Source organism: Procambarus clarkii, chromosome 90, assembly GCF_040958095.1.
Source record: "Procambarus clarkii isolate CNS0578487 chromosome 90, FALCON_Pclarkii_2.0, whole genome shotgun sequence".
NCBI classification, from domain to species: Eukaryota; Metazoa; Arthropoda; class Malacostraca; order Decapoda; family Cambaridae; genus Procambarus; species Procambarus clarkii.
This window is the reverse complement of record NC_091239.1, coordinates 14,880,089-14,906,795: the sequence shown is the minus strand read 5'-3', so window position 1 is coordinate 14,906,795 and position 26,707 is coordinate 14,880,089. Positions and strand designations below refer to the sequence as shown.

Genomic DNA, 26,707 nt, shown 5'->3' with positions numbered 1-26,707 from the left:
GCGTGGGGAATGTGGGAGGGTGGGTGGGGGCGTGGGGAATGTGGGAGAGTGGGTGGGGGCGTGGGGAATGTGGGAGGGTGGGTGGGGGCGTGGGGAATGTGGGAGAGTGGGTGGGGGCGTGGGGAATGTGGGAGGGTGGGTGGGGGCGCGGGGAATGAGTGTCGCTTTCACCACCCCGCGACCACAAAGGTGTGGATCCTCAGCCTTACCACCTGTAGCGCGTTGCTGATCCCGTTACTGCTGAAGTCTCGCTCTCCTCCGCCCACACCCACACCCCATTGGGTGTGAATACACACTATACACGCTCACCACTACTCTACAGGACCCTAATGTACACACAGTGTTGTCTTTCCTCGTAGCCTGTACCTCTCAGCTCTGACACCAGTCTTCAGATCTGGGTGAATTTTCTCAAATTTGTTATTGTTTTGGTGAGTATATACGTCTTTGTTGCCGAGTTACGTCATGTTGTGTGTCGTCTCGTTCGTGAAAGTCATGCAGAGATTCGCTAATTTTTCGTGTACCGATGATGTTTTTGGAATGTTTGTTTTTTTATATAATATAATTAATTTAAGACGTTGCATTGTCTTAAACTACATAGTTTTCAGGCAAGATGGGCTTAAGGGCCATCTTGGCTTAAGGGCCATCTTGGCTTAAGGGCCATCTTGGCTTAAGGGCCATCTTGGCTTAAGGGCCATCTTGGCTTAAGGGCCATCTTGGCTTAAGGGCCATCTTGGCTTAAGGGCCATCTTGGCTTAAGGGCCATCTTGGCTTAAGGGCCATCTTGGCTTAAGGGCCATCTTGGCTTAAGGGCCATCTTGGCTTAAGGGCCATCTTGGCTTAAGGGCCATCTTGGCTTAAGGGCCATCTTGGCTTAAGGGCCATCTTGGCTCATGTGTGTATAGTTTTCCTACTTATTCAGGGAGTTGGCAACTAAAGTACGGTACTTGGGTGAGTGTCCTTGATCTTGGCTATCACAACAATGCATTTACTAAGGATGAAGTGCCCAACCGGTCTCGCTCCTTGCATGGCGGCGTTCAATTCCCGACCGTCGCAGTGGTTGGGCACTATCCCTTTCTTCCGTCGTATCCTAAAATCCTGATCTTCATGTCCCTTCCAAGTGGTATATAGTTGTAATGGCTTGGTGCTTTGTCCTGATAACCATCTTAGCCTTGTGGTACCTTGGTGTCTTACTCCTCAGTGGCTGCTTCAGGTTCAAGAGGTATGACTGCAGGATGAACCACCCAGCGGGTTTTCTTCCTATTGGGGAGTGTTGTACATGCTGCTATGGCGGTGTGTCCACTCACAGGATGAGTGGCGCTGCCCAATACTGTCACTATGGCGGTGTGTCCACTCACAGGATGAGTGGCGCTCCCAAATATTGTCACTGGCGGTGTGTCCACTCACAGGATGAGTGGCGCTACCCAATACTGTCACTATGGCGGTGTGTCCACTCACAGGATGAGTGGCGCTCCCAAATACTGTCACTATGGCGGTGTGTCCACTCGCAGGATGAGTGCCGCTGCCCAATAAACTCGCCCCTCGGGGCAAAATTTAACCGTTGTGTACTGTTTACTGCCGCTTCCTGAAGCTGTTAAGCCGCTTCTCTCCCGTCTACAGCTTCATATAACACAACACCCTCGCTGAACATTGCATACGTCCACCTCCATAACATTCTAATGTTCGACATTCTCAAGAACAGGAATGTGGCTCTCCAGGTGTAGTTCCCGTCCTTGACACGGGAGGTACACGGCGCTGGTTGCATCATGTCTAGCGTATTGTTCTTGGTCAATATTTGCTTCAAGATAGTGATGACTATCCGTGGTGACGCGGTGTCACCACGGATGTGTGACTTATCATGTGCCTTGGGGGAGGCTACCTTGTGTACCTCCCCCCCCCCCCCCCTGGGGAAGGATTAGAGGGAGGGATTATCTAATCCTCCATTCAAAGAGCCATTTTTTGTTTTCTAAATCAGAGGTTATCTTTAGGTTATCTTGAGATGATTTCGGGCCTTTAGTGTCCCCGCGGCCCGGTCCTCGACCAGGCCTCCACCCCCAGGAAGCAGCCCGTGACAGCTGACTAACACCCAGGTACCTATTTTACTGCTAGGTAACAGAGGTAGCCGTGTATTTATGCTATGCAGCTTGTATAAATTTTCTTGTCCTTCGCGGACAGGATTTAGTGGTCTGGGAGACAGTGGAGTTAGAGAAATGTGAGTAGACATAGAGGAAAAATAGATTGGTTAGAAAGGCGGGGTCCAAGAGCTAATAGCTCGATTCTGCAGACGCAAATAGTATATTACAAATAAATTCCAACAAATTCAACACTCGACCAGAGGGTTGTATTGCTCTTATGATGCTACTCAGCATATTGTATTTCTATTTAATACAAGAAGATACAATGGGTTTGTGGGAATACATTATATTGTATTCCCGTAATGTAAACAATGTACATTATGTATCAGTACATTATATTGTACTTTTTTTTTTAAACAACGCTGTTTGTCGTCCTAATTGTTATTTGTGCCGAGTTTTCAGCCATGTTTCCCCCCTTTTTTATCTTTATTTTTATATGTTCTCAACACATTTTATTCTTTATACTCAATTAGTATTAAGCTTTAGTCATTAATGTTTTTCCTGCCTGAAACGCTTTGCGTAATAGTGGCTTTAGGCATTGTATGTACTAGTTCTATCTATGAATCTATCAAATTTTGGAAAATCTCTTGTTTTTTAAAAAAAATTTTTATTTTATTTTTGTATATTGGCGTTCTTAAATTTTGCAAAGCCTCTAAGAACCTACTTGAGGTCGATCTCGAACCCATTGTTGATGTGACGACTTATATTGAATGTTGTAACTAGCTCATCAAGATTGTAACTTGCTTAGCTAAATGAATTGTGGGGTTCAGTCCCTGAGCCCATTATGTGCCTCTGTAACCCTTATCCACTACCGCCCACAAGATGGGTATGGGGTGCATAATAAATGAACTTAACTAAAAAACTAACACTAACAACCATAGCGTTTCGGACACGTCCTTAATCTAAAAAAATAAGTTTATAAAGATGTACATTGTACTAATTTTGAGTTTAACATAATTACATATAAATTGATAAAATATTACTGAAACTGCATGTTTTAAATACTAATATTGGGGGAGTGGGTAGTACAAGATAGTTTAAAACACAAGATGGGAAACTATGAGGATGAAATAAGGTATTTTTTTGTTTTTGCTTTTAAATAAGTCATAAATTGGACTATTTTTTTTAATTCATTAGGGACTGAGTTCCATAAACAATTGTCCTTTAATTTGCATGGAGTGTTTGCACAGATTTAGCCTGACTCTGGGGATATCAGTGATATTATTTCTGGTGTTGTGTTAATGGGTTCTGTTACATATATCAAGGAATAGTTTCAGATCAAGATTAGCATTTAGGAACACGGTTTTGTACTTGTAAATAGCACAATAGTGTGTGAAGTGTGTGTGTGTTTAGCATGTTAAGGGACTTAAAGAGAGGGGATGTATGCAGGCGATGAGTCACAATAACGTGGCTGAAGTATGTTGACCAGACCACACACTAGAAATTGAAGGGACGACGACGTTTCGGTCCGTCCTGGACCATTCTAAAGTCGATTGATTGTCATTCACAATCGACTTGAGAATGGTCCAGGACGGACCGAAACGTCGTCGTCCCTTCAATTTCTAGTGTGTGGTCTGGTCAACAGAGGGGATGTATGTTGTCTGAAGACTGTTATAGTTCTGATAGCAGATTTTTGCCGAGTGATGATAGGCTTGAGGTAATTTGCAGTGGTTGAACTCCATTCAGATATCATATGTAAGATAAGGATAGATTAGTACGTAGTATAGTGAGAGGAGAGTGGTGCACATAATGTCTAATTTTGGAGAGTATACCGACCAGTTTTTGTGCGTGTGACTTTTTTGGCTGTTGTTGTTGGTTATATATGCGTGTCTCTGGCATAGACACGGTAGTGCTGCTCTCCATAATTTGTAGCGAGTTACGGAGCGCTCGACCCCATTACCGAGCGCGTAGTACCTGGAGGTCAAATGCAAAGTTTCATCAACTGTGGAATCCAGAGAGGAACCAGCCGATACATTTATACATATGGTAATAGATGGACAGAGGGAAGGAGGGATATAGAAAGAGAGGAGAGGCACGGATGGAAGAGATTGGGAAGGATAAAGAGAGGGGGAGAGGAGAGAGACAGCAGAGGTCCACCAGACGCCAGCTGGCCTGGTCGTCGCCTCATACCACAAACATTATCTCCCAGATAGGCTATAATGCATTTCACTTAGCGAGATCCTTATCTTATCGTGCCATGGGTCCCCGGGCCTCGCTCGGGGGAGTGAAGCCTTCGACCCCCCACGGTGGCAGGTGGCGTGCGTGACGCATTGCGTATTTGTGTATTTACTATTTGTGTCTGCAGAATCAAGATATTAGCTCTTGCACTCCGTCTTTCTAACCAATCGATTTTTTCCCTTTTACATGCATTACATAATTCTTTCTCCTTTTCTCTCTCTCTCTCTCTCTCTCTCTCTCTCTCTCTCTCTCTCTCTCTCTCTCTCTCTCTCGTTTTTCCCCTTTTCATGACGTCATGAGTCATGTGGTCACGACAGTCACATCAGGAGGAGTGCCACTTGGGGCCCCCGACATGGCGGGGATAATCCCTGGGTCCCACAGACAAGGGCCACCTCTTGGGATAACCCAGGGACGCTTCCGTCACTCTCTCACTCGAGTGTTTGGCTACGGCACTCTTCTTGCTTGTGGCACTCTGCCTCGTCTCTGTAGAGTACTCGTACACGAGTGTTTTGTGTGGTCGAGGTTGTCTTTTGACAGGTGGGCCTCACGACTGCTGCTCTATATAGAGTTGTCGAGAGCCCCTTTCTAGGGCTGTCGAGAGCCCCCCCCTCTAGGGCCGTCGAGAGCCCCCCTTCCCCCTCCCTTCTAGGGCCGTCGAGAGCCCCCCTTCCCCCTCCCTTCTAGGGCCGTCGAGAGCCCCCCTTCCCCCTCCCTTCTAGGGCCGTCGAGAGCCCCCCTTCCCCCTCCCTTCTAGGGCCGTCGAGAGCCCCCCTTCCCCCTCCCTTCTAGGGCCGTCGAGAGCCCCCCTTCCCCCTCCCCTCTAGGGCCGTCGAGAGCCCCCCTTCCCCCTCCATTCTAGGGCCGTTGAGACCTATATTCATCTCTATCTGTAGGTGTGTCATTTCCGTTAGTTATTCTCGGATGGCTTGGATCTTTGTTGGTATTCCTTCTCATATGTTTATTCTCCATGTTTGCCTCCTTTCCGTTATTCACGAATCTCCTATTCCAGATATTCATACTTCTTGAGTATTACTCACCCGTAATTACTCATTACCCTACCCTCCTGTTATTCACGTAAATGTTCATTCTGAGTCATTTTATTGATGTTATTTTTTCTCCTGTTGATAAGATATTGATGTGTTATACCTGTCCGCATTCTGCTCTCTCCCGTCTATCCTCCTGCTCTCTCCCGTCTATCCTCCTGCTCTCTCCCGTCTATCCTCCTGCTCTCTCCCGTCTATCCTCCTGCTCACTCCCGTCTATCCTCCTGCTCACTCCCGTCTATCCCCCCCTGCTCACTTCCGTCTATCCCCCCCTGCTCACTTCCGTCTATCCCCCCCTGCTCACTTCCGTCTATCCCCCCCTGCTCACTTCCGTCTATCCCCCCCTGCTCACTTCCGTCTATCCCCCCCTGCTCACTTCCGTCTATCCCCCCCTGCTCACTTCCGTCTATCCCCCCCTGCTCACTTCCGTCTATCCCCCCCTGCTCACTTCCGTCTATCCCCCCCTGCTCACTTCCGTCTATCCCCCCCTGCTCACTTCCGTCTATCCCCCCCTGCTCACTTCCGTCTATCCCCCCCTGCTCACTTCCGTCTATCCCCCCCTGCTCACTTCCGTCTATCCCCCCCTGCTCACTTCCGTCTATCCCCCCCTGCTCACTTCCGTCTATCCCCCCCTGCTCACTTCCGTCTATCCCCCCCTGCTCACTTCCGTCTATCCCCCCCTGCTCACTTCCGTCTATCCCCCCCTGCTCACTCCCGTCTATCCCCCCCTGCTCACTCCCGTCTATCCCCCCCCCTGCTCACTCCCGTCTATCCCCCCCCCCTGCTCACTCCCGTCTATCCCCCCCCCTGCTCACTCCCGTCTATCCCCCCCCCTGCTCACTCCCGTCTATCCCCCCCCCCTGCTCACTCCCGTCTATCCCCCCCCCCTGCTCACTCCCGTCTATCCCCCCCCCCTGCTCACTCCCGTCTATCCCCCCCCCCCTGCTCACTCCCGTCTATCCCCCCCCCCTGCTCTCTCCCGTCAATCCCCCTGCTCACTCCCGTCTATCCACCTGCTCACTCCCGTCTATCCCCCGTCAGGAGCAAGAGCCTGTCCACCTGCCGGCGTCACATCACTCCTGGGGTGGGACCTCGCACTTCGACAAGAACATCGGCAGAGTTATCTGTCGTGGGATGGGCTTCACGCACCTGGACAGGTATGATAACTTGAAGGTAATGGTGGTAAGTTTTTTTGGTCCATACGAGGCAGCTGATGTTGGTCCATACGAGGCAGCTGATGTTGGTCCATACGAGGCAGCTGATGTTGGTCCATACGAGGCAGCTGATGTTGGTCCATACGAGGCAGCTGATGTTGGTCCATACGAGGCAGCTGATGTTGGTCCATACGAGGCAGCTGATGTTGGTCCATACGAGGCAGCTGATGTTGGTCCATACGAGGCAGCTGATGTTGGTCCATACGAGGCAGCTGCTGTCGGTCCATACGAGGCAGCTGCTGTCGGTCCATACGAGGCAGCTGCTGTCGGTCCATACGAGGCAGCTGCTGTCGGTCCATACGAGGCAGCTGCTGTCGGTCCATACGAGGCAGCTGCTGTTGGTCCATACGAGGCAGCTGCTGTTGGTCCATACGAGGCAGCTGCTGTTGGTCCATACGAGGCAGCTGCTGTTGGTCCATACGAGGCAGCTGCTGTTGGTCCATACGAGGCAGCTGCTGTTGGTCCATACGAGGCAGCTGCTGTTGGTCCATACGAGGCAGCTGCTGTTGGTCCATACGAGGCAGCTGCTGTTGGTCCATACGAGGCAGCTGCTGTTGGTCCATACGAGGCAGCTGCTGTTGGTCCATACGAGGCAGCTGCTGTTGGTCCATACGAGGCAGCTGCTGTTGGTCCATACGAGGCAGCTGCTGTTGGTCCATACGAGGCAGCTGCTGTTGGTCCATACGAGGCAGCTGCTGTTGGTCCATACGAGGCAGCTGCTGTTGGTCCATACGAGGCAGCTGCTGTTGGTCCATACGAGGCAGCTGCTGTTGGTCCATACGAGGCAGCTGCTGTTGGTCCATACGAGGCAGCTCGTATCTATATCCATCCAAACTCCTTCATATATATATATATATATATCTATATCTCTAACCTACGCTTGAAACAAACGATCCTATGTTTAACATGTTATCCAGAAATTTGTTCCATAAATCAACACTCGAAGTTCTATAGGCGAGTGCCCGGCCTCCTTCACATGACCTTTACAAATTCTCGTTTCGCCTTCTTTAAAAAGAAGGCGAAACCATCAACCATCTTCTTAAACCATCTTTATTGCATGGAGAGCGGTGTAGGATAGTCAGTGAGGCCTGAAACAGCGCGGCAGCCCTTGGTGCTGCGTGTTTTTGAGTCGTATTTGACTCCATATATATAGTTTTCTCCCCTAATGTATTCCATCTGTTTACTATTGTATTTCCCTGGACAATGTTTATATATAGCTTTGTGAAGAGGTAGAACATGGGAGACAAAGAACCCAAGGTATAGTGATCTGCCCTCCCCTGACAATCCCCTGGAAGGGATTCTATGTTCAGCCATTACGACTATATAATACTAGGAAGGGGTCAGGATAAGGATTTGGGATGAGACGGGGGGTGAGGAGTGGTGCCCAACCACTTGTGGACGGTCGGGGTTGACCCGAAGAACGGGCTGGATCCAGGTTCTGTATTCAGAAGGTATAATTCTTAAGTTATTGCTCGGCCCAGAGTTCGCCTCGTGGTTGACTATTCATGTAGCAGGGAAGATTTAGAATTCTAAATTTAGCCCCCTGAGGTCAGCCAATAATTTTGGTTTATATTGCACCATTAACAACGTTAGACATTATTGTTCATTAAATAATTTGTATAACTTTGCCTTACGAAAAGCACTGTATGCCAAATGTGCATGTTATCGGTATTTTATTGAGTATCTTGTATATTGTGATCGGGTCACTTTCTAAGTCTATCGATCCTCGTATTTCTGATCATTAGTTTTGGATCAACCTAGTTGGAAAAAAAAAGGTTTCGATTTTAGCAGGCTTGACACGAAGTATATGTTGGGTATACCTGGTTGATACCTGGTTGATACCTGGTTGATGGGGTTCTGGGAGTTCTACTACCCAAGCCCGGCCCGAGGCCAGGCTTGACTTGTGAGAGTTTGGTCCACCAGGCTGTTGCTTGGAGCGGCCCGCAGGCCCACATATACCTGGTTGATGGGGTTCTGGGAGTTGTTCTACTCCCCAAGCCCGGCCCGAGGCCAGGCTTGACTTGTGAGAGTTTGGTCCACCAGGCTGTTGCTTGGAGCGGCCCGCAGGCCCACATATAGCTGGTTGATGGGGTTCTGGGAGTTGTTCTACTGCCCAAGCCCGGCCCGAGGCCAGGCTTGACTTGTGAGAGTTTGGTCCACCAGGCTGTTGCTTGGAGCGGCCCGCAGGCCCACATATACCTGGTTGATGGGGTTCTGGGAGTTGTTCTACTGCCCAAGCCCGGCCCGAGGCCAGGCTTGACTTGTGAGAGTTTGGTCCACCAGGCTGTTGCTTGGAGCGGCCCGCAGGCCCACATACCCACCACAGCCCGGTTGGTCCGGCACTCCTTCAAGGAATAAATCTAGTTCGAATACTCGTCACGGCCCTTGTGGATTTGTTGACCCACATGAACAGAATGAGTTCCAGTGCAGAGTCCTGGACTCTGGTACAATCCAGTCCTGTGGCGCTCTGCTCGTGACCTCTGGCCACTCAGATATGTTCCTTCCATCTTTATCTTCAGGTTCCAGCCCGAGAGGTATCCCCAGATCCAGAACTTCCTTACCTCTGGGGTGTTGTCCGCAAGCTGCCCTTTCCATGGCGTTTGCCCTTACTTTCTCCACTAAAATTCCCATATAATTATACTTAATAATTGGAAGTCTTAGAATTATGACATTAAGGCATCTAATAATAGTTGCCTACGTCCAGAGTACCTATTTTATTGCTAGGTAAACAGAGGCAACAGTCTTAAAGAAATGTACTCTCTCTCTCTCTCCTGTCCGGGGGGATTGAATTCGGGTTCCTTAATCGAGAGTTGACGACGTAGACTACTGTGCTAAGGAGACCCATGGCGGTTCTCGTTAGGGACCGTCTTCCCATATTTCACCTGGATCTTCCCGTGACACAAGGGAGGCCTCAGATGTTAGTCTGCAGCGGGCAGACATTCTCAAGAGCATGATCACATCTCTCTCTCATTGCGCTGCGTCGTCTATACGAGTCAAGTGGCGAGTCTTATAAACTTTCACACACGGGGGTAAACACCCCCCCACCCCTCCTTACCAACACTCGCCCCCCACCCCCCCCCTTACCAACACTCGCCCCCCACTACCCCCAACACCTACACTCAAGGCGTAGAGAATACGTCACATTAAAAGGTCTGAAAACCAATAAGTGCACACAGGAGTGTCTTTGTACAGGGACAACGGCTCGGCCCCTCCTAGCCGGACGGTGTCGCTACTGGTGACGTCTCTGCCTCCCTCCTGCGTCTCTGCCTCCTCCTCCTCCTGCGTCTCTGCCTCCTCCTCCTCCTCCTCCTGCGTCTCTGCCTCCTCCTCCTGCGTCTCTGCCTCCTCCTCCTGCGTCTCTGCCTCCTCCTCCTCCTCCTGCGTCTCTGCCTCCTCCTCCTCCTCCTCCTGCGTCTCTGCCTCCTCCTCCTCCTCCTCCTGCGTCTCTGCCTCCTCCTCCTCCTGCGTCTCTGCCTCCTCCTCCTCCTGCGTCTCTGCCTCCTCCTCCTCCTGCGTCTCTGCCTCCTCCTCCTCCTGCGTCTCTGCCTCCTCCTCCTCCTGCGTCTCTGCCTCCTCCTCCTCCTGCGTCTCTGCCTCCTCCTCCTCCTGCGTCTCTGCCTCCTCCTCCTCCTGCGTCTCTGCCTCCTCCTCCTCCTGCGTCTCTGCCTCCTCCTCCTCCTGCGTCTCTGCCTCCTCCTCCTCCTGCGTCTCTGCCTCCTCCTCCTCCTGCGTCTCTGCCTCCTCCTCCTCCTCCTCCTGCGTCTCTGCCTCCTCCTCCTGCGTCTCTGCCTCCTCCTCCTCCTGCGTCTCTGCCTCCTCCTCCTCCTCCGTCTCTGCCTCCTCCTCCTCCTGCGTCTCTGCCTCCTCCTCCTCCTCCTGCGTCTCTGCCTCCTCCTCCTCCTGCGTCTCTGCCTCTTCCTCCTGCGTCTCTGCCTCCTCCTCCTCCTCCTGCGTCTCTGCCTCCTCCTCCTCCTCCTGCGTCTCTGCCTCCTCCTCCTCCTCCGTCTCTGCCTCCTCCTCCTCCTCCTCCGTCTCTGCCTCCTCCTCCTCCTCCTCCGTCTCTGCCTCCTCCTCCTCCTCCGTCTCTGCCTCCTCCTCCTCCTCCTGCGTCTCTGCCTCCTCCTCCTCCTCCTGCGTCTGTCTCCTCCTCCTCCTCCTGCGTCTCTGCCTCCTCCTCCTCCCCCTGCGTCTCTGCCTCCTCCTCCTCCTCCTCCTTGACGGGTCACAATTATCCATAGTTACTTAATTAAATCATTATAAATGATTTAAACCACTATCGTTACAAATATTTTTTGATAGTTACAAAATATTTAATCCATTACCTAATCATAATTAGGTTCTGTAATCTGTTTAGCAAGAGCAGCTGTCATTCTCTGTATTGAGAACGTCATCCAGACCAGATATTTTAACTATTTTGAGTTCTTTATTTCTCAATGTTTACACTGTGGTTCACCCTTGTCACCCTCGCCCCCAGGATATATAAGGTGAAGAAGGAGGAGGGTGTTGAGAGCAGCCGCTGGATGGTGGAGTGTCTTGGCTACGAGGCCCTTATCACCCACTGTCTTCCTCTGCAGGCCAAGAAGGCCAAGTGCGAGTTCTTGATGGGCCTAGTGTGTGACACCTGCTCTAGGGTGAGTGTTTGGGCCTAGTGTGTGTGTGAGACACCTGCTCTAGGGTGAGTGTTTGGGCTTAGTGTGTGTGTGTTTACTAGTTGTGTTTTTGCGGGGGATGAGCTTTGCTCTTTCGGCCCGCCTCTCAACTGTCAATCAACTGTTTACTAACTACTTTTTTTTTTTTTTTTTTTTTTTTTTTTTTTTTTCTCTCCCACACCACACACACACACACACACACACCCCAGGAAGCAGCCCGTGACAGCTGACTAACTCCCAGGTACCTATTTACTGCTAGGTAACAGGGGCACTTAGGGTGAAAGAAACTTTGCCCATTTGTTTCTGCCTCGTGCGGGAATCGAACCCGCGCCACAGAATTAAGATTCCTGCGCGCTATCCACCAGGCTACGAGGCCCCTGTCTATCCACCAGGCTACGAGGCCCCTGTCTATCCACCAGGCTACGAGGCCCCTGTCTATCCACCAGGCTACGAGGCCCCTGTCTATCCACCAGGCTACGAGGCCCCTGTGTGTGTGACACCTGCTCTAGGGTGAGTGTTTGGGGCTAGTGTGTGACACCTGCTCTAGGGTGAGTGTTTGGGCCTAGTGTGTGACACCTGCTCTAGGGTGAGTGTTTGGGCCTAGTGTGTGACACCTGCTCTAGGGTGAGTGTTTGGGCCTAGTGTGTGACGCCTGCTCTAGGGTGAGTGTTTGGGCCTAGTGTGTGACACCTGCTCTAGGGTGAGTGTTTGGGCCTAGTGTGTGACACCTGCTCTAGGGTGAGTGTTTGGGCCTAGTGTGTGACACCTGCTCTAGGGTGAGTGTTTGGGCCTAGTGTGTGACACCTGCTCTAGGGTGAGTGTTTGGGGCTAGTGTGTGTGACGCTTGCTCTAGGGCGAGTGTTTGGGGCTAGTGTGTGAGACACCTGCTCTAGGGTGAGTGTTTGGGCCTAGTGTGTGACGCCTGCTCTAGGGTGAGTGTTTGGGCCTAGTGTGTGACACCTGCTCTAGGGTGAGTGTTTGGGCCTAGTGTGTGAGACACCTGCTCTAGGGTGAGTGTTTGGGCCTAGTGTGTGACACCTGCTCTAGGGTGAGTGTTTGGGGCTAGTGTGTGTGACGCTTGCTCTAGGGTGAGTGTTTGGGGCTAGTGTGTGAGACACCTGCTCTAGGGTGAGTGTTTGGGGCTAGTGTGTGTGTGTGTGTGTGACACCTGCTCTAGGGTGAGTGTTTGGGCCTAGTGTGTGACACCTGCTCTAGGGTGAGTGTTTGGGGCTAGTGTGTGTGACGCTTGCTCTAGGGTGAGTGTTTGGGGCTAGTGTGTGAGACACCTGCTCTAGGGTGAGTGTTTGGGGCTAGTGTGTATGTGTGTGACACCTGCTCTAGGGTGAGTGTTTGGGGCTAGTGTGTATGTGTGTGACACCTGCTCTAGGGTGAGTGTGAATGTTAAGCTGTGTTTGCATTTTTACTTTTTTTAAACACTGTATTTGGTCTTTGTACGCAGATGATCTCCAGCTCTCGGGTCCAGCCTCTTAATACTAATCGACAAGTATGCCTCAACTTTATGGGGTTTGACATTAATATCTGCTTGTGTATATGAAGAATCCCTGCCATAGTGAGCTTCTTGCAATCTGTACAAGTTGAAATTGTCTTTTCAAATTCAAATTTCAATTTTTTTTTCGGGTAAAAGTACATACATAGATGAGATACAAACATAATGTCGGATTTATAAAGAGCTAGTACATACAATACCTAAAGCTACAAAGTGTTCATCTTTCTTGCTTCAAAGGATATTTTGTTTCCATAATTGTGTTGTCCCCTTTCTGCTGGTGGAGGGTGGGGCCGTCACCCTTTTACTTCCTCGTTAATGTTTCCTGCTGCATATGTAGATGCAACTTGAAAATATTGATGATGGTTGGTTTCGACCGCTGCTAATGTCTGCTTCCATATGTTGTGATGCTGTTGATGCAGAAGCTGGATCTGACGGAGGGGGTGACGAAGGTGATAACGAGCCCAGAGTACCCGAGCTACAGTGATGATGTTCTGTGTGTGTGGAGGCTCCAGGCTCCCACTCTCGCCACCATCACTATCAACTTCACTAACTTCAGACTCCCTAACCTTGACAGTGAAGGTGAGTGGGAGGGTGTGTGTGTGTGTGGGGGGGGGGGGGGAAGGGTAGGTGTGGATGTGAAAAGGTTTATTAGTCTATTTCTACTTTTGTCCTACCACTGTTTATGATAATTTTGCATTTGTGTACCCTGCCTGTGTCTAAAAAATTTTAATGTTGTGATCATGGCATCTCTATCATTGTCTTTCCCAGCTGTGAGGTCTAATTCTCTCAGCCATTCCTTTTACTGAATTACTGAAGTTGGTTACCTAAGTTATGTTGAATGCAAATTTTACTACAATGTACCTAGAAATAATCCTTAAATTATGCTACAATGTATTGTACCTACTAATCTTCTTAAGTTTCTTACAATGTACCTTTTAACATATTTCAATTTTGCTACAAAGTATCTACTTCAATTTGTTAGATTAAGGACCTGTTCGAAACACTACGCGTGTTATTGGCTTTACAAGAATGTAAAATCATCAATGCTATGTACCCTCATAAACACAATGTATCTTCTTGTATGTATATTAATAAAGTAATTATCAGACAAATGCGCAAAGTCCAGACAACCACACTGTTCCTTCATGCCAGAATTATTTGCCGTCCTGTTTTCTTCTGCCAGTTCCTGTCCCATTTCCCCAGCCTTGCTGGTCACTATACCTGGTCTTCCCTAATGCCATGGTGATTGTGGTGACATCTTCAGGTCATTCAGCCTCCCTCACCCCACAGGTCAGTGCACGAGAGGAATGCTGGAGGTGGCGAAAGTGGTGGAGGAGGAGGATGGGCCTGTCACAATGACGGTTGTCAGTATGTGTGGAGGAGCTCTACCCTCACCGCTCAACGTACACGCCCATGCTGTCATCCTCAAGTAAGTGCCACACGATGTCACACTCAAGTGTATTGCTCTCAGTACACAGTCATCCTCAAGTTTACTACGAACAAGTTTAGGGATCTGATCATAGGTAATAGAAACTACTAGCTAACAGTCTGAATACCTGATTTACCCAAGGGCCATTAACCCTAGTGGCCTTGACGAGGACAGTAAACTGGCACCTTGTCGAAGGTCCCTTCCCCCTTTGTCTTGATCTTTTCCAGGTATGCAGATGATGAGTCACAATAACGTAGCTGAGGTATGTTGACCAGACCATACACTAGAAGGTGAAGGGACGACAACGTTTCGGTCCGTCCTGGACCATTCTCAAGTCGATTGCGAGATATGCCTAAGTTTTCCAGGTATATTTACACCTACTTAAATATAGGTGACACCCATATGAAGCCCAGATGCCTACCACCTGGTGACCCCTTTTTTGCTATGATGACTGTGATGCTTCACTGAGTACGTGACACAGTGGCAGTATGCCACACACTGGAAGCCTTCAACAGCAAGTGCCTCTGTGGATATTGAGACAATGAGGTGATCTAGGAAGTTGGTTTCCAAACCAGTTATCGGGATATTCTGTTTGATGCTGGCATCCTCCCACTCGTTTAGTTTTGTTGGCTTTTTTTTTTTATACACGTTAATTAGTAATTATCGAGGGAAAGGCCAAAGCTACTATGACTATACAGCACTGGGAAGCCAACCACTTGAACCATGAGGGATCAAATAATGACCCGGCATGAAGCAAAGTTGTTGCTCTACCAACCAGGCCAATTGTCTTTTATCCCAAGTATACCGCCAGTGTTTTCTTCATCCCCAGGTATACCTCGGGAGTCTTCTACCCTCGACCCTTTGGCAGACTGAGCGGGTTCAGGGTTCTCGTCACTGCCAACGAATTTGGTAAGTTGAGGGCAGTTTTAGATGTGGAGCGAGCATCGAAATTCCAGTGCTTAAGTTAAATTAAAAAAAACATAATATTGAAGATCCCTCCGAGTGTTGGCTTTGTCCCTTTGGGCACCGTTGGTTAAAAACACTAATGTTATACACTAAACGGTATTTAACGTCAGTCAGGTTCACCCAACAATGCCCGTTAACTGTTATTTAGGATGTCTAGGCTCAAAGTAGACTTTAGCCTAAACCAGGGAGGTTTTTCAACACCCTATTCCCCCTTCCTGTAATTTAGGTACATCAGGGATTTGAGGGGTTATATCTTGCCTCATATTTTTTCAAAGTAGTGGTATTCTATGGGAATTAGAACATTTTGGAGATGGACAGAGGGTGGTGCTAGAGCAGATTTTCCCCTCCCCCATTACAGTACTGTAGTTTTATATCTTGAGATTTTCTGGGTTTTGAGTTTTATGCAATGTTTGTGATGCAGTTTGTCAGCAGTTGTTGGGGTTAATGTGTTTGACTATCCACCAACATGTCAAGGTCTCTATCTGTTCCTTTCTCCATTTCTGGATGTTTGTCTACCCTCCTCTGGGGCCATCCTCACTCCGTGCTAACTCGGCCCCTGGCCTGCCGTCCCCAGACTGGTCGCCCTCGCGCTTGAAGACGGTGGAGGTGGTGGCTGTTGTGCTGGCAGTGGTGCTTGTCCTTCTCGCCATCTTCTTGATTTGTTATATGTGAGTGTCCAGCCTCTCATCGTGTTATGTAACCGGTTCCAGTTTCACATCACATTGTAATTGGTTTTAGTTGCATAGATTTCAAAATGGGCCAAAGTGATTAGATTAGTTTAATGGGTATATAATTATAATGTGGCATAATTAAGAGTAAAGTATAATTTGGATATAATATATAACTAGATGTATAATCCAAAATTTATGTATGTCAAATTTAGTAATATTGTATGTGCTGAATATAATGTATGATAATTTAGGTGCAATGTGGAATAATTAAAAAAACAATGTGCACTGAGATAGTGGCCAAATAGTTTAGTTAGTTGCCTGTTCTGGTACCCAACTGTGAATGATAATTCCCACTGTGGAGGAAAAGTAGCCTGCACTCTGGCTTGTACGTATCAAACTACTGACCTTCCCCAGGATGCATCACAAAAAAAAGTTTCCTTTTCAATTGATGATGCAGCCAGGAATGATTTGGTTGAACTGTCTCCAAACACAATGAATTAATATTAATTATTATTATTATTATTATTATTATTATTATTATTATTATTATTATTATTATTATTAAAGTCATGGCTGAAGAGATTTACTGAGAGCTGTAATGAGTGAGTTAGTAAGTATTGAGTTGGGAACGCATGGTTCAAGGTGAAATCAGAATGAATAGGTTAATTAGTTGCATGAAACTAAGATAAATACGAGGACTTCTCTTCCTTGGCTTCATTCATGACCTGAGTGGACTGGATGGCCAAGGATTATAAAGTAACCATAGAGAGCGTAAAAATCTGATATATAAATACAGATTGAATTTCTAATAAAGTCAGATTTAAAGAGAGCAAAGAAAAAACTCAACCCATATATGTAAATGACAGTACCCTAATAGATGCTATGTTCCTCAAAGGGTACCAAGTTGGCAGAAAAGCAAAAGAGAACGATAAAACTACTTAGTTTAATTAAAAAACAAAATAAAAATAAAACCAGATGCCAGAAAATTTTGGTGGGAGGCAGTGTAAAGATGAATGTAAGAACAAGACGTTGTGTATGTAAATAACATGGTCAAATAACTGGAGTTGGGGTCTTTCTTATCAACTTTGTATTACTTGCTAACAATGAGAATTAACCAGAAATGAATATTGCTCAAGAAAGACTGGTATTATTGGAAAAATGGTTATTGGACTTAAACAAAAAAAAAATCTCATCAATTTGAACCAAACAAGTTCATATGAATGAAAATGGGTGATTACAGGCCATAATGACAATACAAAATGAATTAAGGAAGGAACCTACCCATAAGGGGAAAGGGATTTGAGAGTAGACATGATGCCAGTCTTATCACTAAAGGTACAATAAGCACAACCACTTCAGCACTGTATACCAAGCTGACAAATATATGAAGAATTTCCAGGAACCGAGGCAAGAATGTTTTCTGAACATTATTGGCAACGTTTGTCAATCTGTTAGGGTATTTCTTGCCTGCATGGTGACCAAACCTCAAAATACCCAAAAGAAAATTATCTCCAAATGTTTCTTACAATGCCTGAAACGCTATGCGTATTAGTTGCTTTAGGTATTGTATGTACTAGCTCTCTTTAAATCCAACATTACGTTTGTAACTCAACTATGTATGTACTTTTCCCGAAATAAAAAATTTAATATAATAATTTTTTAATTCTAATAAATATAATTTAATTATTTTTTTTTAATTTACTACTTCCAAAACACAGCCAAGTTTTGTTCTAGCTCGTAGCAGAGCTGTATTCTAATACAGCCGAGCTACTAAGAAACTGAATCCAAGAAAATAAAACCCATAGGAAGACATGACTAAGACTTGCAAAATTCTCATACATATCAAAGTAGTTGACAATGTTTAGATTAAGCGGCAACAAAATGAGAGAGAATGCATGGAAGCAAGGAATCTCCATGATCCACATGATGTAGAATATATTTTGTATTATTAAGGCAGCAAATGCATTTGAATGGAAAATGGTAGTGGTTACATCCATTCACATTTGATTTAGAAAATATGGCAATTAACGAAATGTCATAGACCTTTGACTTGAATGACCTCATTAGCAATATAGGATTGAAGTGAAGAGATCTCATATCAGGGAGAATTTGATCCCAGAGTCTGACATCTGAGACACACACACACACACAGAGTAGAATGTCTGCAGTGTACACATCATTAGCAAATGTCTCTAGTTTATTGAAAAACTGAAATAAAGGAATGAGAGCATTAACAAATTCTAGAAGAAAGACAAAACAAAAATGCCATATACACATTGGCAGTAGAACTAGGTACATGTGTAAAACAGTAGATGCAAACATGTCTATAAAATCAACAACTTCATTCAGTGTGCAGTGTAAACAGATGGCACGGGCGGTCAGGGATAATATTTTAACAAACGCTAAACCAATTTCAAGGGCAACTATTGTAAGTTGATTCATTTACCCTTCCCCAATATTTATGTTCCTGTACTCTCAACAGCTGCAGACGAAGCAGACTCGGCCGTCAACGGAGCAACCAGAGGAAGGAGATGCAGAAACGGCTGGCCCATCAGCAACCTGCCAGTCATGAAGGTGAGGGAGGAAGGGTTAAAGGAAAGAGGGGTCAGAGGCAAATAAAAAATTAATTAATTTACCCTAACTTATCCTGATCAGTTTTGTGTATACATGTATATATTGAATAAGCACCCTTGCTTGTGCAGAGTTATGTGAACACGTGTTCAATGTCTTTATTGCTCTGGAAGAGGTGGAAGGGAGAGAGGGGGTGGGAGGCAAGATGGAAAATGGATTTTGGAAGAATTTACCTGAACTCGGCTTAAGGCCACTAACACACTAGTGGCCTTGACAGGGACAGGAAGCTGTTGGCTTGTCAATGGTCCCCCACCCATTTGCCAAGATATTTTCCAGTTGGATTTTACAATTTAAGTTATTGCATTTACAGTTTTGGTTGGTAGGAAGAGGGCTTCCATGGGTTTATAACCCTGTGTGAAAAAGCATCTCCTGTTCTCAGTCCTACATTGTGGTTTGTTGAGCTTGAAGCCATTGCTCCTTCTTTGAGTTCCATCTGACCTTATGAAGAAATTGTCCATATCAACTTCCTACAAATTTAGTATCTTAAGTTTCAATGAGATCTGCACTGTCATGCCTGGTTTGCATGCAGAAAAAAAGGGGAAAACAAGAGTTGGGGTAGAAAGAATTAAAGTTTATACCATTGTTTTTCTCTGTCTGGGCTTACTGTCACTCCCTCCACAGTGGCTCTGACGACGATGATGACCAGCATCAGCACCTCGCAGAGGACAGAATCACAGTTCAGGCAGCAGCCAGTGGGCATGGGCAGAGGTTTGGGTGCGGGTACTCGGTGGCCGAGAGGGGACAATGTAACTCACACCACTAGTGTACCCATGCGCCAGTCCCAGTACCCCATTCCCATTCCCCCACCCCTTCCCACCTCTGCCCCTCCTCCATGCACACGTCACAAAGACCTTCCAGTGATCAGTCGTTATCACGTGCAGGTATACAACATGTCTTGGGTAACAGCACGTGCAGGTAAACGTGTCTTGGGTAACAGCGCATGCATGTAAACAGATTTCTGACTTCCCATTCATGCTTGCACAAATACTATTAAATACATCGAATTAAGTCAAGTATTATTTGTAACAATGCTTCAATCAAAATGAATGTGTGTGTGTGTGTGTGTAAAATTACCTAAGTGTAGTTACAGGATGAGAGCTATGCTCGTGGTGTCCCGTCTTCCTTGCACTCTGTCATATAACGCTTTGAAACTACTGACGGTCTTGGCCTCAACCACCTTCTCCCCTAACTTGTTCCAACCGTCTCCCACTCTGTTTGCGAGAGTGAATTTTCTTATATTTCTTCGGCATCTGTGTTTAGCTAGTTTATATCTATGACCTCTTGTTCTTAAAGTTCCAAGTCTTGGGAAATCTTCCCTATCGTTTTATCAATTCCCGTTACTATTTTGTATGTAGTGATCATATCACTACATACAGCCGGTCGGCCGAGTGGACAGCACGCTGGACTTGTGATCCTGTGGTCCTGGGTTCGATCCCAGGCGCCGGCGAGAAACAATGGGCAGAGTTTCTTTCACCCTATGCCCCTGTTACCTAGCAGTAAAATAGGTACCTGGGTGTTAGTCAGCTGTCACGGGCTGCTTCCTGGGGGTGGAGGCCTGGTCAAGGACCGGGCCGCGGGGACACTAAAGCCCCGAAATCATCTCAAGATAACCTCAAGATCTCAAGATATCGCCTCTTTTTCTTGTGTCTTCTAGTTTTGGCATATTTAATGCCTCTAACCTCTCCTCGTAGCTCTTGCCCTTCAGTTCTGGGAGCCACTTAGTAGCATGTCTTTGCACCTTTTCCAGTTTGTTGATGTGCTTCTTAAGATATGGGCACCACACAACTGCTGCATATTCAAGCTTTTGCCTAACAAAAGTCGTGAACAATTTGTTTAGTATATCGCCATCCATGTATTTAAAAGCAATTCTGAAGTTAGAAAGCGTGGCATAGGCTCCTTGCACAATATTCTTTATGGTCCTCAGGTGATAGTTTTCTATCTAGAACCACCCCTAGATCTCTTTCTTTATCAGAATTCTTTAAAGATTTCTCACTTAATATATAGGTTGTGTGGGGTCTCTGTTCTCCTATTCCACATTCCATAACATGGCATTTATTAACATTAAATTCCATTGCCAAGTGGCGCTCCATGTACTTATTTTGTCCAGGTCTTCTTGAAGGGCATGACAATCATCTAAGTTTCTTATCCTTCCTATTATCTTAGCATCATCAGCAAACATGTTCATATAATTCTGTATACCAACTGGTAGATCATTTATGTAGACAATAAACATCACTGGTGTAAGAACTGAACCCTGTGGTACTCCACTTGTGACATTTCTCCAGTCTGATACATTGCCTCTGATCACAGCCCTCATTTTTCTATCAGTCAGAAAAATTTTCATCCATGTTAGAAGCATACCTGTCACTCCTCCAATATTTTCCAGTTTCCAGAACAACCTCTTATGTGGAACTCTGTCGAAAGCCTTTATTAGGTCCAGATAGATGCAGTCAACCCAACCATCTCTTTCCTGTAATATCTCTGTTGCTCGATCATAGAAACTGAGTAAATTCAATACACAGGATCTTCCAGATCGAAAACCATACTGTCTGTCTGATATTATATCATTTCTTTCCAGGTGTTCTACCCATTTAGATTTAATTATTTTTTCCAATATTTTGACTATTACACTTGTCAATGATACCGGTCTATAATTAAGGGGGTCTTCCCTGCTTCCACTTTTGTAGATTGGAACTATGTTAGCCTTTTTCCACACATCAGCTACAACTCCTGTAAACAGGGATGCCTGAAAAATCAGTTGAAGAGGAATGCTGAGCTCGGGTGCACATTCTCTCAAAACCCATGGTGAAACTCCATCTGGACCAACTGCTTTGTTCTTACTTAGCTTCTTGAGCATTTTTTCCACCGTCTCTAGACACCTCTATGTGCTCTGTTGTTCTCTGGAAATCTTATTGTATCTGGTTCCCTGAAGATTTCATTTTGTACAAACACACTTTGGAACTTTTCGTTTAATGTTTCACACATTTCCTTTAAATTTTCCGTGAATCTATTTCCCATTTTCAACCTCTGAATATTATCCTTTACCTGCAATTTGTTGTTTATGAATTTATAGAATAGACCTGGTTCTGTTTTACTTTTGTCTGCAATCCCTTTTTCAAAATTTCTTTCCGCCTCTCCTCACTGCCGTGTAGTTGTTTCTCGCATCTTTCTATCGCTGGTATGTTTGGGAGTTTGGCCTCTTCCTGTATTGATTCCATTTTTGTGTCTTGGTCTCTGGCCCTCTCACAATTTCTATTGAATCAATCCTGTTTCCTAGTTCTGCATCTCTGTTTTGGTATAATTTTTTTTGTACCTTCATCATATATTTCACAAAACTTGACATACATCTCATTCACTTCCTTGCCTAGCAACAAGTCTGTCCAATTATACTCACAAAAAAAATTTCTAAGGTTGCCATAATGTCCTCTCCTGAAGTCAGGTTTTTCAACTGCTTCAACCTCCTTATTTTCTTCCAGATTATAACGCATTGCATAATTTATTCCCAAAAAGACATGGTCACTTTTACCCAAGGGAGGAAGGTACTGAATGTCAAATCTCTTCCTCCTTTCTGGTAAATATAAAATCTAGCATGGAGGGAACGTCCCCTTCCCTCATCCTCGTAGCTTGTTTAACATGTTAATACAAGAATGTTTCCAGGATGAGGTCTACAAATCTACAGGTCCAAAAATCTTCTGTTTTAGCTTCATATGTTTCCCAGTCTATGGATTTCAAGTTGAAATCGCCGACTATCAACAGTCGTGATCTATCGTTATCCGCTCTCGCATTAATCTCTTTATAATCTCTATATATAATCTCTCTTATAATCTCTATATAATCTCTATAATCAATTATAATCTCTCTCATTATTGTTATAAGACCTTCTCGTTTACTATCTAGCTCCTCCTTTGACCATGTGCTGCTTGGTGGTGGACTATATGCATTTATAATCATTAGGTTATCCTCCTCATGGCAGATCTCTAGTGCTATTATGTCAACTTCTTGTGGATTGGCAGTCATTATTTCCTTCACCTTTAGGTGTTCTTTCACCAGCACAGCAACGCCACTGCCTTTCCTAATTTTTCTGTCCTGTCTCCAAATTGAGTAGCCCCTTGGGAATATGACCTCATTTAAAATAACATCTTCAAGTTTTGTCTCCGTGAGTGCAACAATGTCTGGTGTCTGCTGCTGTATTACATCACTTAACTCCAGTATCTTCGATCTCACTCCATCTATGTTGGTGTATGCAATCTTCAGGAACTTGTTCCCCCTCTCCTTATTCTTCACTCCCCCTCACTCTAACGATATTGTTGGTTTGCCTTTATGTACCACTTTACTGGTCTGCCTACCCCTAACACTTTGTAGAAAAAAAAATTGATTTCTTCATTCCTGCTTTCATTTAAACGTTTTGCCTCAGCGAAGTTCAGTTTCAGCTTCTCTGTCTTCTTTTCAAAGATTTCGTCTTAACGACCACACTTTCCCATCCTCATCACTTTGTAATTTTCTAGCATTCCTTAGTACTTCTTCCATCTGTTTGGCACCATTTAGGGTGATCTTCAAAGGTCGATCTTTTCCTCTTACGTATCTGCCTATTCTCCTGTAATCGCACACATTCTCTATGGTAGTAAGACCTTCTATGAGGCCAACAATTTTATCTACTACTTTCGCTTCTTCTACAGCTCTTTCTGACCTAGATGTTGTCTCCTTTTCTTTGCAACCAAAAATTATCAGGGACTTAATCCGATCAACTGAGTTTTGCACCAACTTCGGATTAGATGCCAATTCCTTTCTCACTTCCAGCCTAATGTTTGTTTTATCTTGGTTGCTGCAGTGTTTGGCTTTCTTTAGTGCTTCTTCAATTTTTTCCTTCTCCTTGGCCACTTGTGCATAGGTGAGTTGCATATCCTTCTTGCACTGTTCTATTCCCTGCGTAACTTCCTCCATCTGTGCTGACAAAAGCCGTTTCTCCTGTTGAATTTTCTTACCTAACCTATGTATGTGTGTGTGTGTGTGTGTGTGTGTGTGTTATAATGTTCACGTGTTCAATACATTTTTGCGAAAGGCATATTTTGTGCCTTGTCTCCTGCTACACTTGTATTAATATGATGCCCTCATTCTTGTCTCCTGATATGAGCTTGCTCGTCAGGTTTTAAACTTGATTCTCGGCAGGAGAGCGGAGAGATGTATGAGCAGCCAGTCTACATGGAGGTTGGCCAGTATGGTAGATCTCCAATGGTGTCCTATATACAATTGGGTGAGTACCTCCTTATATACAATTGGGTGAGTACCTCCTGGATCAGTGGATAGGTGTCACAGCAAAGTGAGTATAGCATGACTCAATATATTACAAAGAACATGGACCTAAGAAATGCCAATTTTTGAAGCACCGCTCGATTGTCCAAATTATTACTGCCTTGGACACTTGTAAATTCTTGCCTCGACAGAAGATATCAAGGGAAAAGAAGCTGTGGAGGAGAAGGCACCCCCGTGCGACCCTCTTGCTACAGGTGTGTTGAAGCCTCCAACGCCTTCAACGCCATATACCAATGATCTCAATCTCTTCTCCACCCAGTCGCCCTTCTCAGTTTCGAAGATGTCCTCCAACAAACTGAACGTGTGGCCCAGTAGTACCTCTCTCTCACCCTCCACCAGGGCCTGCCCCTCCAACAATAACACCCCCTCCAATAGCAACAACATCCACTCCAACAGCAACAGCCCCTCCAGGGTCTCCTCCAACTTCATCGGCTTGGTCAATCATCGGTCCATGTCATCTCGGGGAAGTAGTATATCTTCCAACACTGGGAGCATCTCTCCCTTCCCTGGACACACTCCTATCAGCCCCTGTGACCGCTCCTGTAGTGACATTCATTGGCGCTCCAGCGGCACCACCAGACCTGCTTCTTGCACTCTCTCCCCGAAAAGGCAAAATAATGTAGGTAAAATATAAAATTTTGGAAGTATGTGATTAGTTATACTTTAGTTCTGTCTGACACTTTTGTGCATGTGTGCATACCCATGCATGTATGCACCTATATGTATTTGGGGGGTTTATTTTGTGTGACCTAAATTTTATATAATGCTTCCTAAATGTAAATTTACTTGAATCGCCCAACAATCGCCATCTGTGACGTTTGTCACACGTATGTCCAGCTTCAGGCTACACTAACAATATATAATGATAGAGAAACCACATTTAACATGATATATATAAATGAGAAAATAAATTGGAGCAACGAGGTGACTCAAACCTGCGATTAGGGTACTCCCAGCCATGCACCATAACTATGTTGACTATGCCTACTACTACTATGCCTATATACTACTACTATAACCATAACTCCCCTGACTATGGTGATATAGGTTACACAATGCTGATCATTGATTCGAGTCGCCTCATTGCTCCATTTGATGTTTTCATTTGTGCATGCATCCTTATCAGTTGAAGGGACATTTAGATTTGCTTAATTTTTAAAGTCATTCAAATGAAATACAAAAAAAAATTAAATTGCAAACAATTATCATCAAATATTTATATATTTATTGGCTTAAGAGTAGTAGTAAATATGTACTGTATAAATTTACTTATATTTCAATTGATGCATACTGGTGATAATTCTCCTGTTACTGATTACAGGTTATTTTTTGGCCAATCTTGAAATTCCACTTCTCTCTAGTATTGTTTTGTAAACACGGCCAAGCTATGTATGTATCCATGTGTGTCCAAGCCAAGAAGATGGTATGATTGATAAAATTTTTGTGGGGATAAAGTTAACCCTGTCATGCGACCACCATATTTTAAGATGGACTATGAATATAGAAACCAACATATAGATTTACACACTTCCACTACACATAACAGACATAACTGGCCGACCCCTCACAGTGTTCAAGAGAGAACTATCAACATCAGAGGCCCGAGACTGTTCAACACGCTTCCACTATGCATAAGGGGCATAACTGGCCAACCCCTCAGTGTTCAAGAGATAACGTGACAAACGCCTCCAAAGGATACCTGATCATCCAGGCTGTGACTCGTACGTCAGGCTGTGAGCAGCCGCGTCCAATAGCCTGGTTGACTAGTCCAGCAACGAGGAGGCCTGGTCGACAACTGGGCCGCGGGGATGCTAAGCCCTGGAAGCACCTAAAGGTAACCTCAAGATAAGGTCAACGATGAAGAATTTCTAGATTACCAGCGAGGTGACTATAAAGGAATAGAGAGAAAAGAACTGCAAATAATCTCCTAGAGGGAGCTGATGTGTGAACATGGTGCGAAAGCAGCATGGCAAAATGTCAAGAGGGTCATCACGATACTCTTTCAAAAAATGTACCGAAAAGAAGAAAAAACAAAACTACTGTACCCGTACTTGATGGATGACACAAGTCGTAAAACGAGCATTGGTAACAAAGAGAAACCTCTGAAGACCGTTTAAGTCCACAATGGACATCATTGATTATGAATTATACAAAAGGGCACTAAACGTGACCACTCAGAAAATCAGAGCAGCCAAAAGAAACTATGAAAGAAAACTTGCCCAAAACAAAGATCCAAAATCATTCTATGCCTATATAAGAGGCAAAACAAAAACAAAGGACTCTTAAGGGTCCAACTATTAACAGACGAGACTAATCAAGCTATAATGGATGATAAAATGGCAGCAAACACAGTAATGATTATTTTATGTTAGTGTTCACACTCGAAAGGTTGGATGACATCCCAACAACCACACAAATGTTTGAAGAAGGGGAGGAGATTTAATTTAGGGAAATATCCATAGCGTGTGAAATAATTAGAAAGAACATTGACAAACTAAGACTCGAAAGCCCCAGGTGTGGATGGAATCCAATCCAAAGACTTAAAGGAACTGGCAGAAGAACTATGCCTACCACTGAAACTACTTTTCACAAAATCTCTGGACCAAGGGGTAGTCCCCCCCCCCAAATTAGAAATATGCAAATGTTATCCACCATTTTTTTTAAAAAGAAAGGTAGAGCTCAACAGAAAACTGCTGGTCGATCAGCTTGACATCGCGCATCTGCAAGCTCGTGGAGAGAATCCTCAGGGAGGGAATCTTTCAGTGAACAACCTTGTACAATCAACACAACATGGATTTGTTAAAAGCAGATCCTGCCTTACAAACCTGCTCACATTTTTGGAAATGGTAACCAGCCACTCTGACGAGGGCCTTCCAGTGGATGTAGTATACATGGATTTTGCAAAAGCTTAAAATAAGGTACCACATGAAAGACTGACAAGGAAATTACAGGCCCAAGGAATAAATGGTAAAATATT

At 45.4% G+C, this 26,707-nt stretch overlaps 1 protein-coding gene across 4 annotated transcripts in view; it reads left to right on the top strand.

The window, feature by feature from the left end:
• Nucleotides 1-26,707, top strand: part of LOC123746588 (uncharacterized) — a 49,080-nt gene that overhangs the window by 13,486 nt on the left and 8,887 nt on the right. For 3 of the 4 annotated variants that reach the window (XM_045728216.2, XM_045728215.2, XM_045728217.2), the window contains exons 3-12: nucleotides 6,395-6,510; nucleotides 11,042-11,198; nucleotides 13,143-13,302; nucleotides 14,014-14,152; nucleotides 14,982-15,061; nucleotides 15,693-15,786; nucleotides 18,272-18,363; nucleotides 19,042-19,301; nucleotides 23,587-23,671; nucleotides 23,862-24,349. In XM_045728216.2, coding sequence (XP_045584172.2) covers nucleotides 6,395-6,510; nucleotides 11,042-11,198; nucleotides 13,143-13,302; nucleotides 14,014-14,152; nucleotides 14,982-15,061; nucleotides 15,693-15,786; nucleotides 18,272-18,363; nucleotides 19,042-19,301; nucleotides 23,587-23,671; nucleotides 23,862-24,349 — 1,671 coding nt within the window. The remainder of the gene's footprint in view (nucleotides 1-6,394; nucleotides 6,511-11,041; nucleotides 11,199-13,142; nucleotides 13,303-14,013; nucleotides 14,153-14,981; nucleotides 15,062-15,692; nucleotides 15,787-18,271; nucleotides 18,364-19,041; nucleotides 19,302-23,586; nucleotides 23,672-23,861; nucleotides 24,350-26,707) is intronic. The other variant, XM_069318370.1, reaches the window with a different exon arrangement.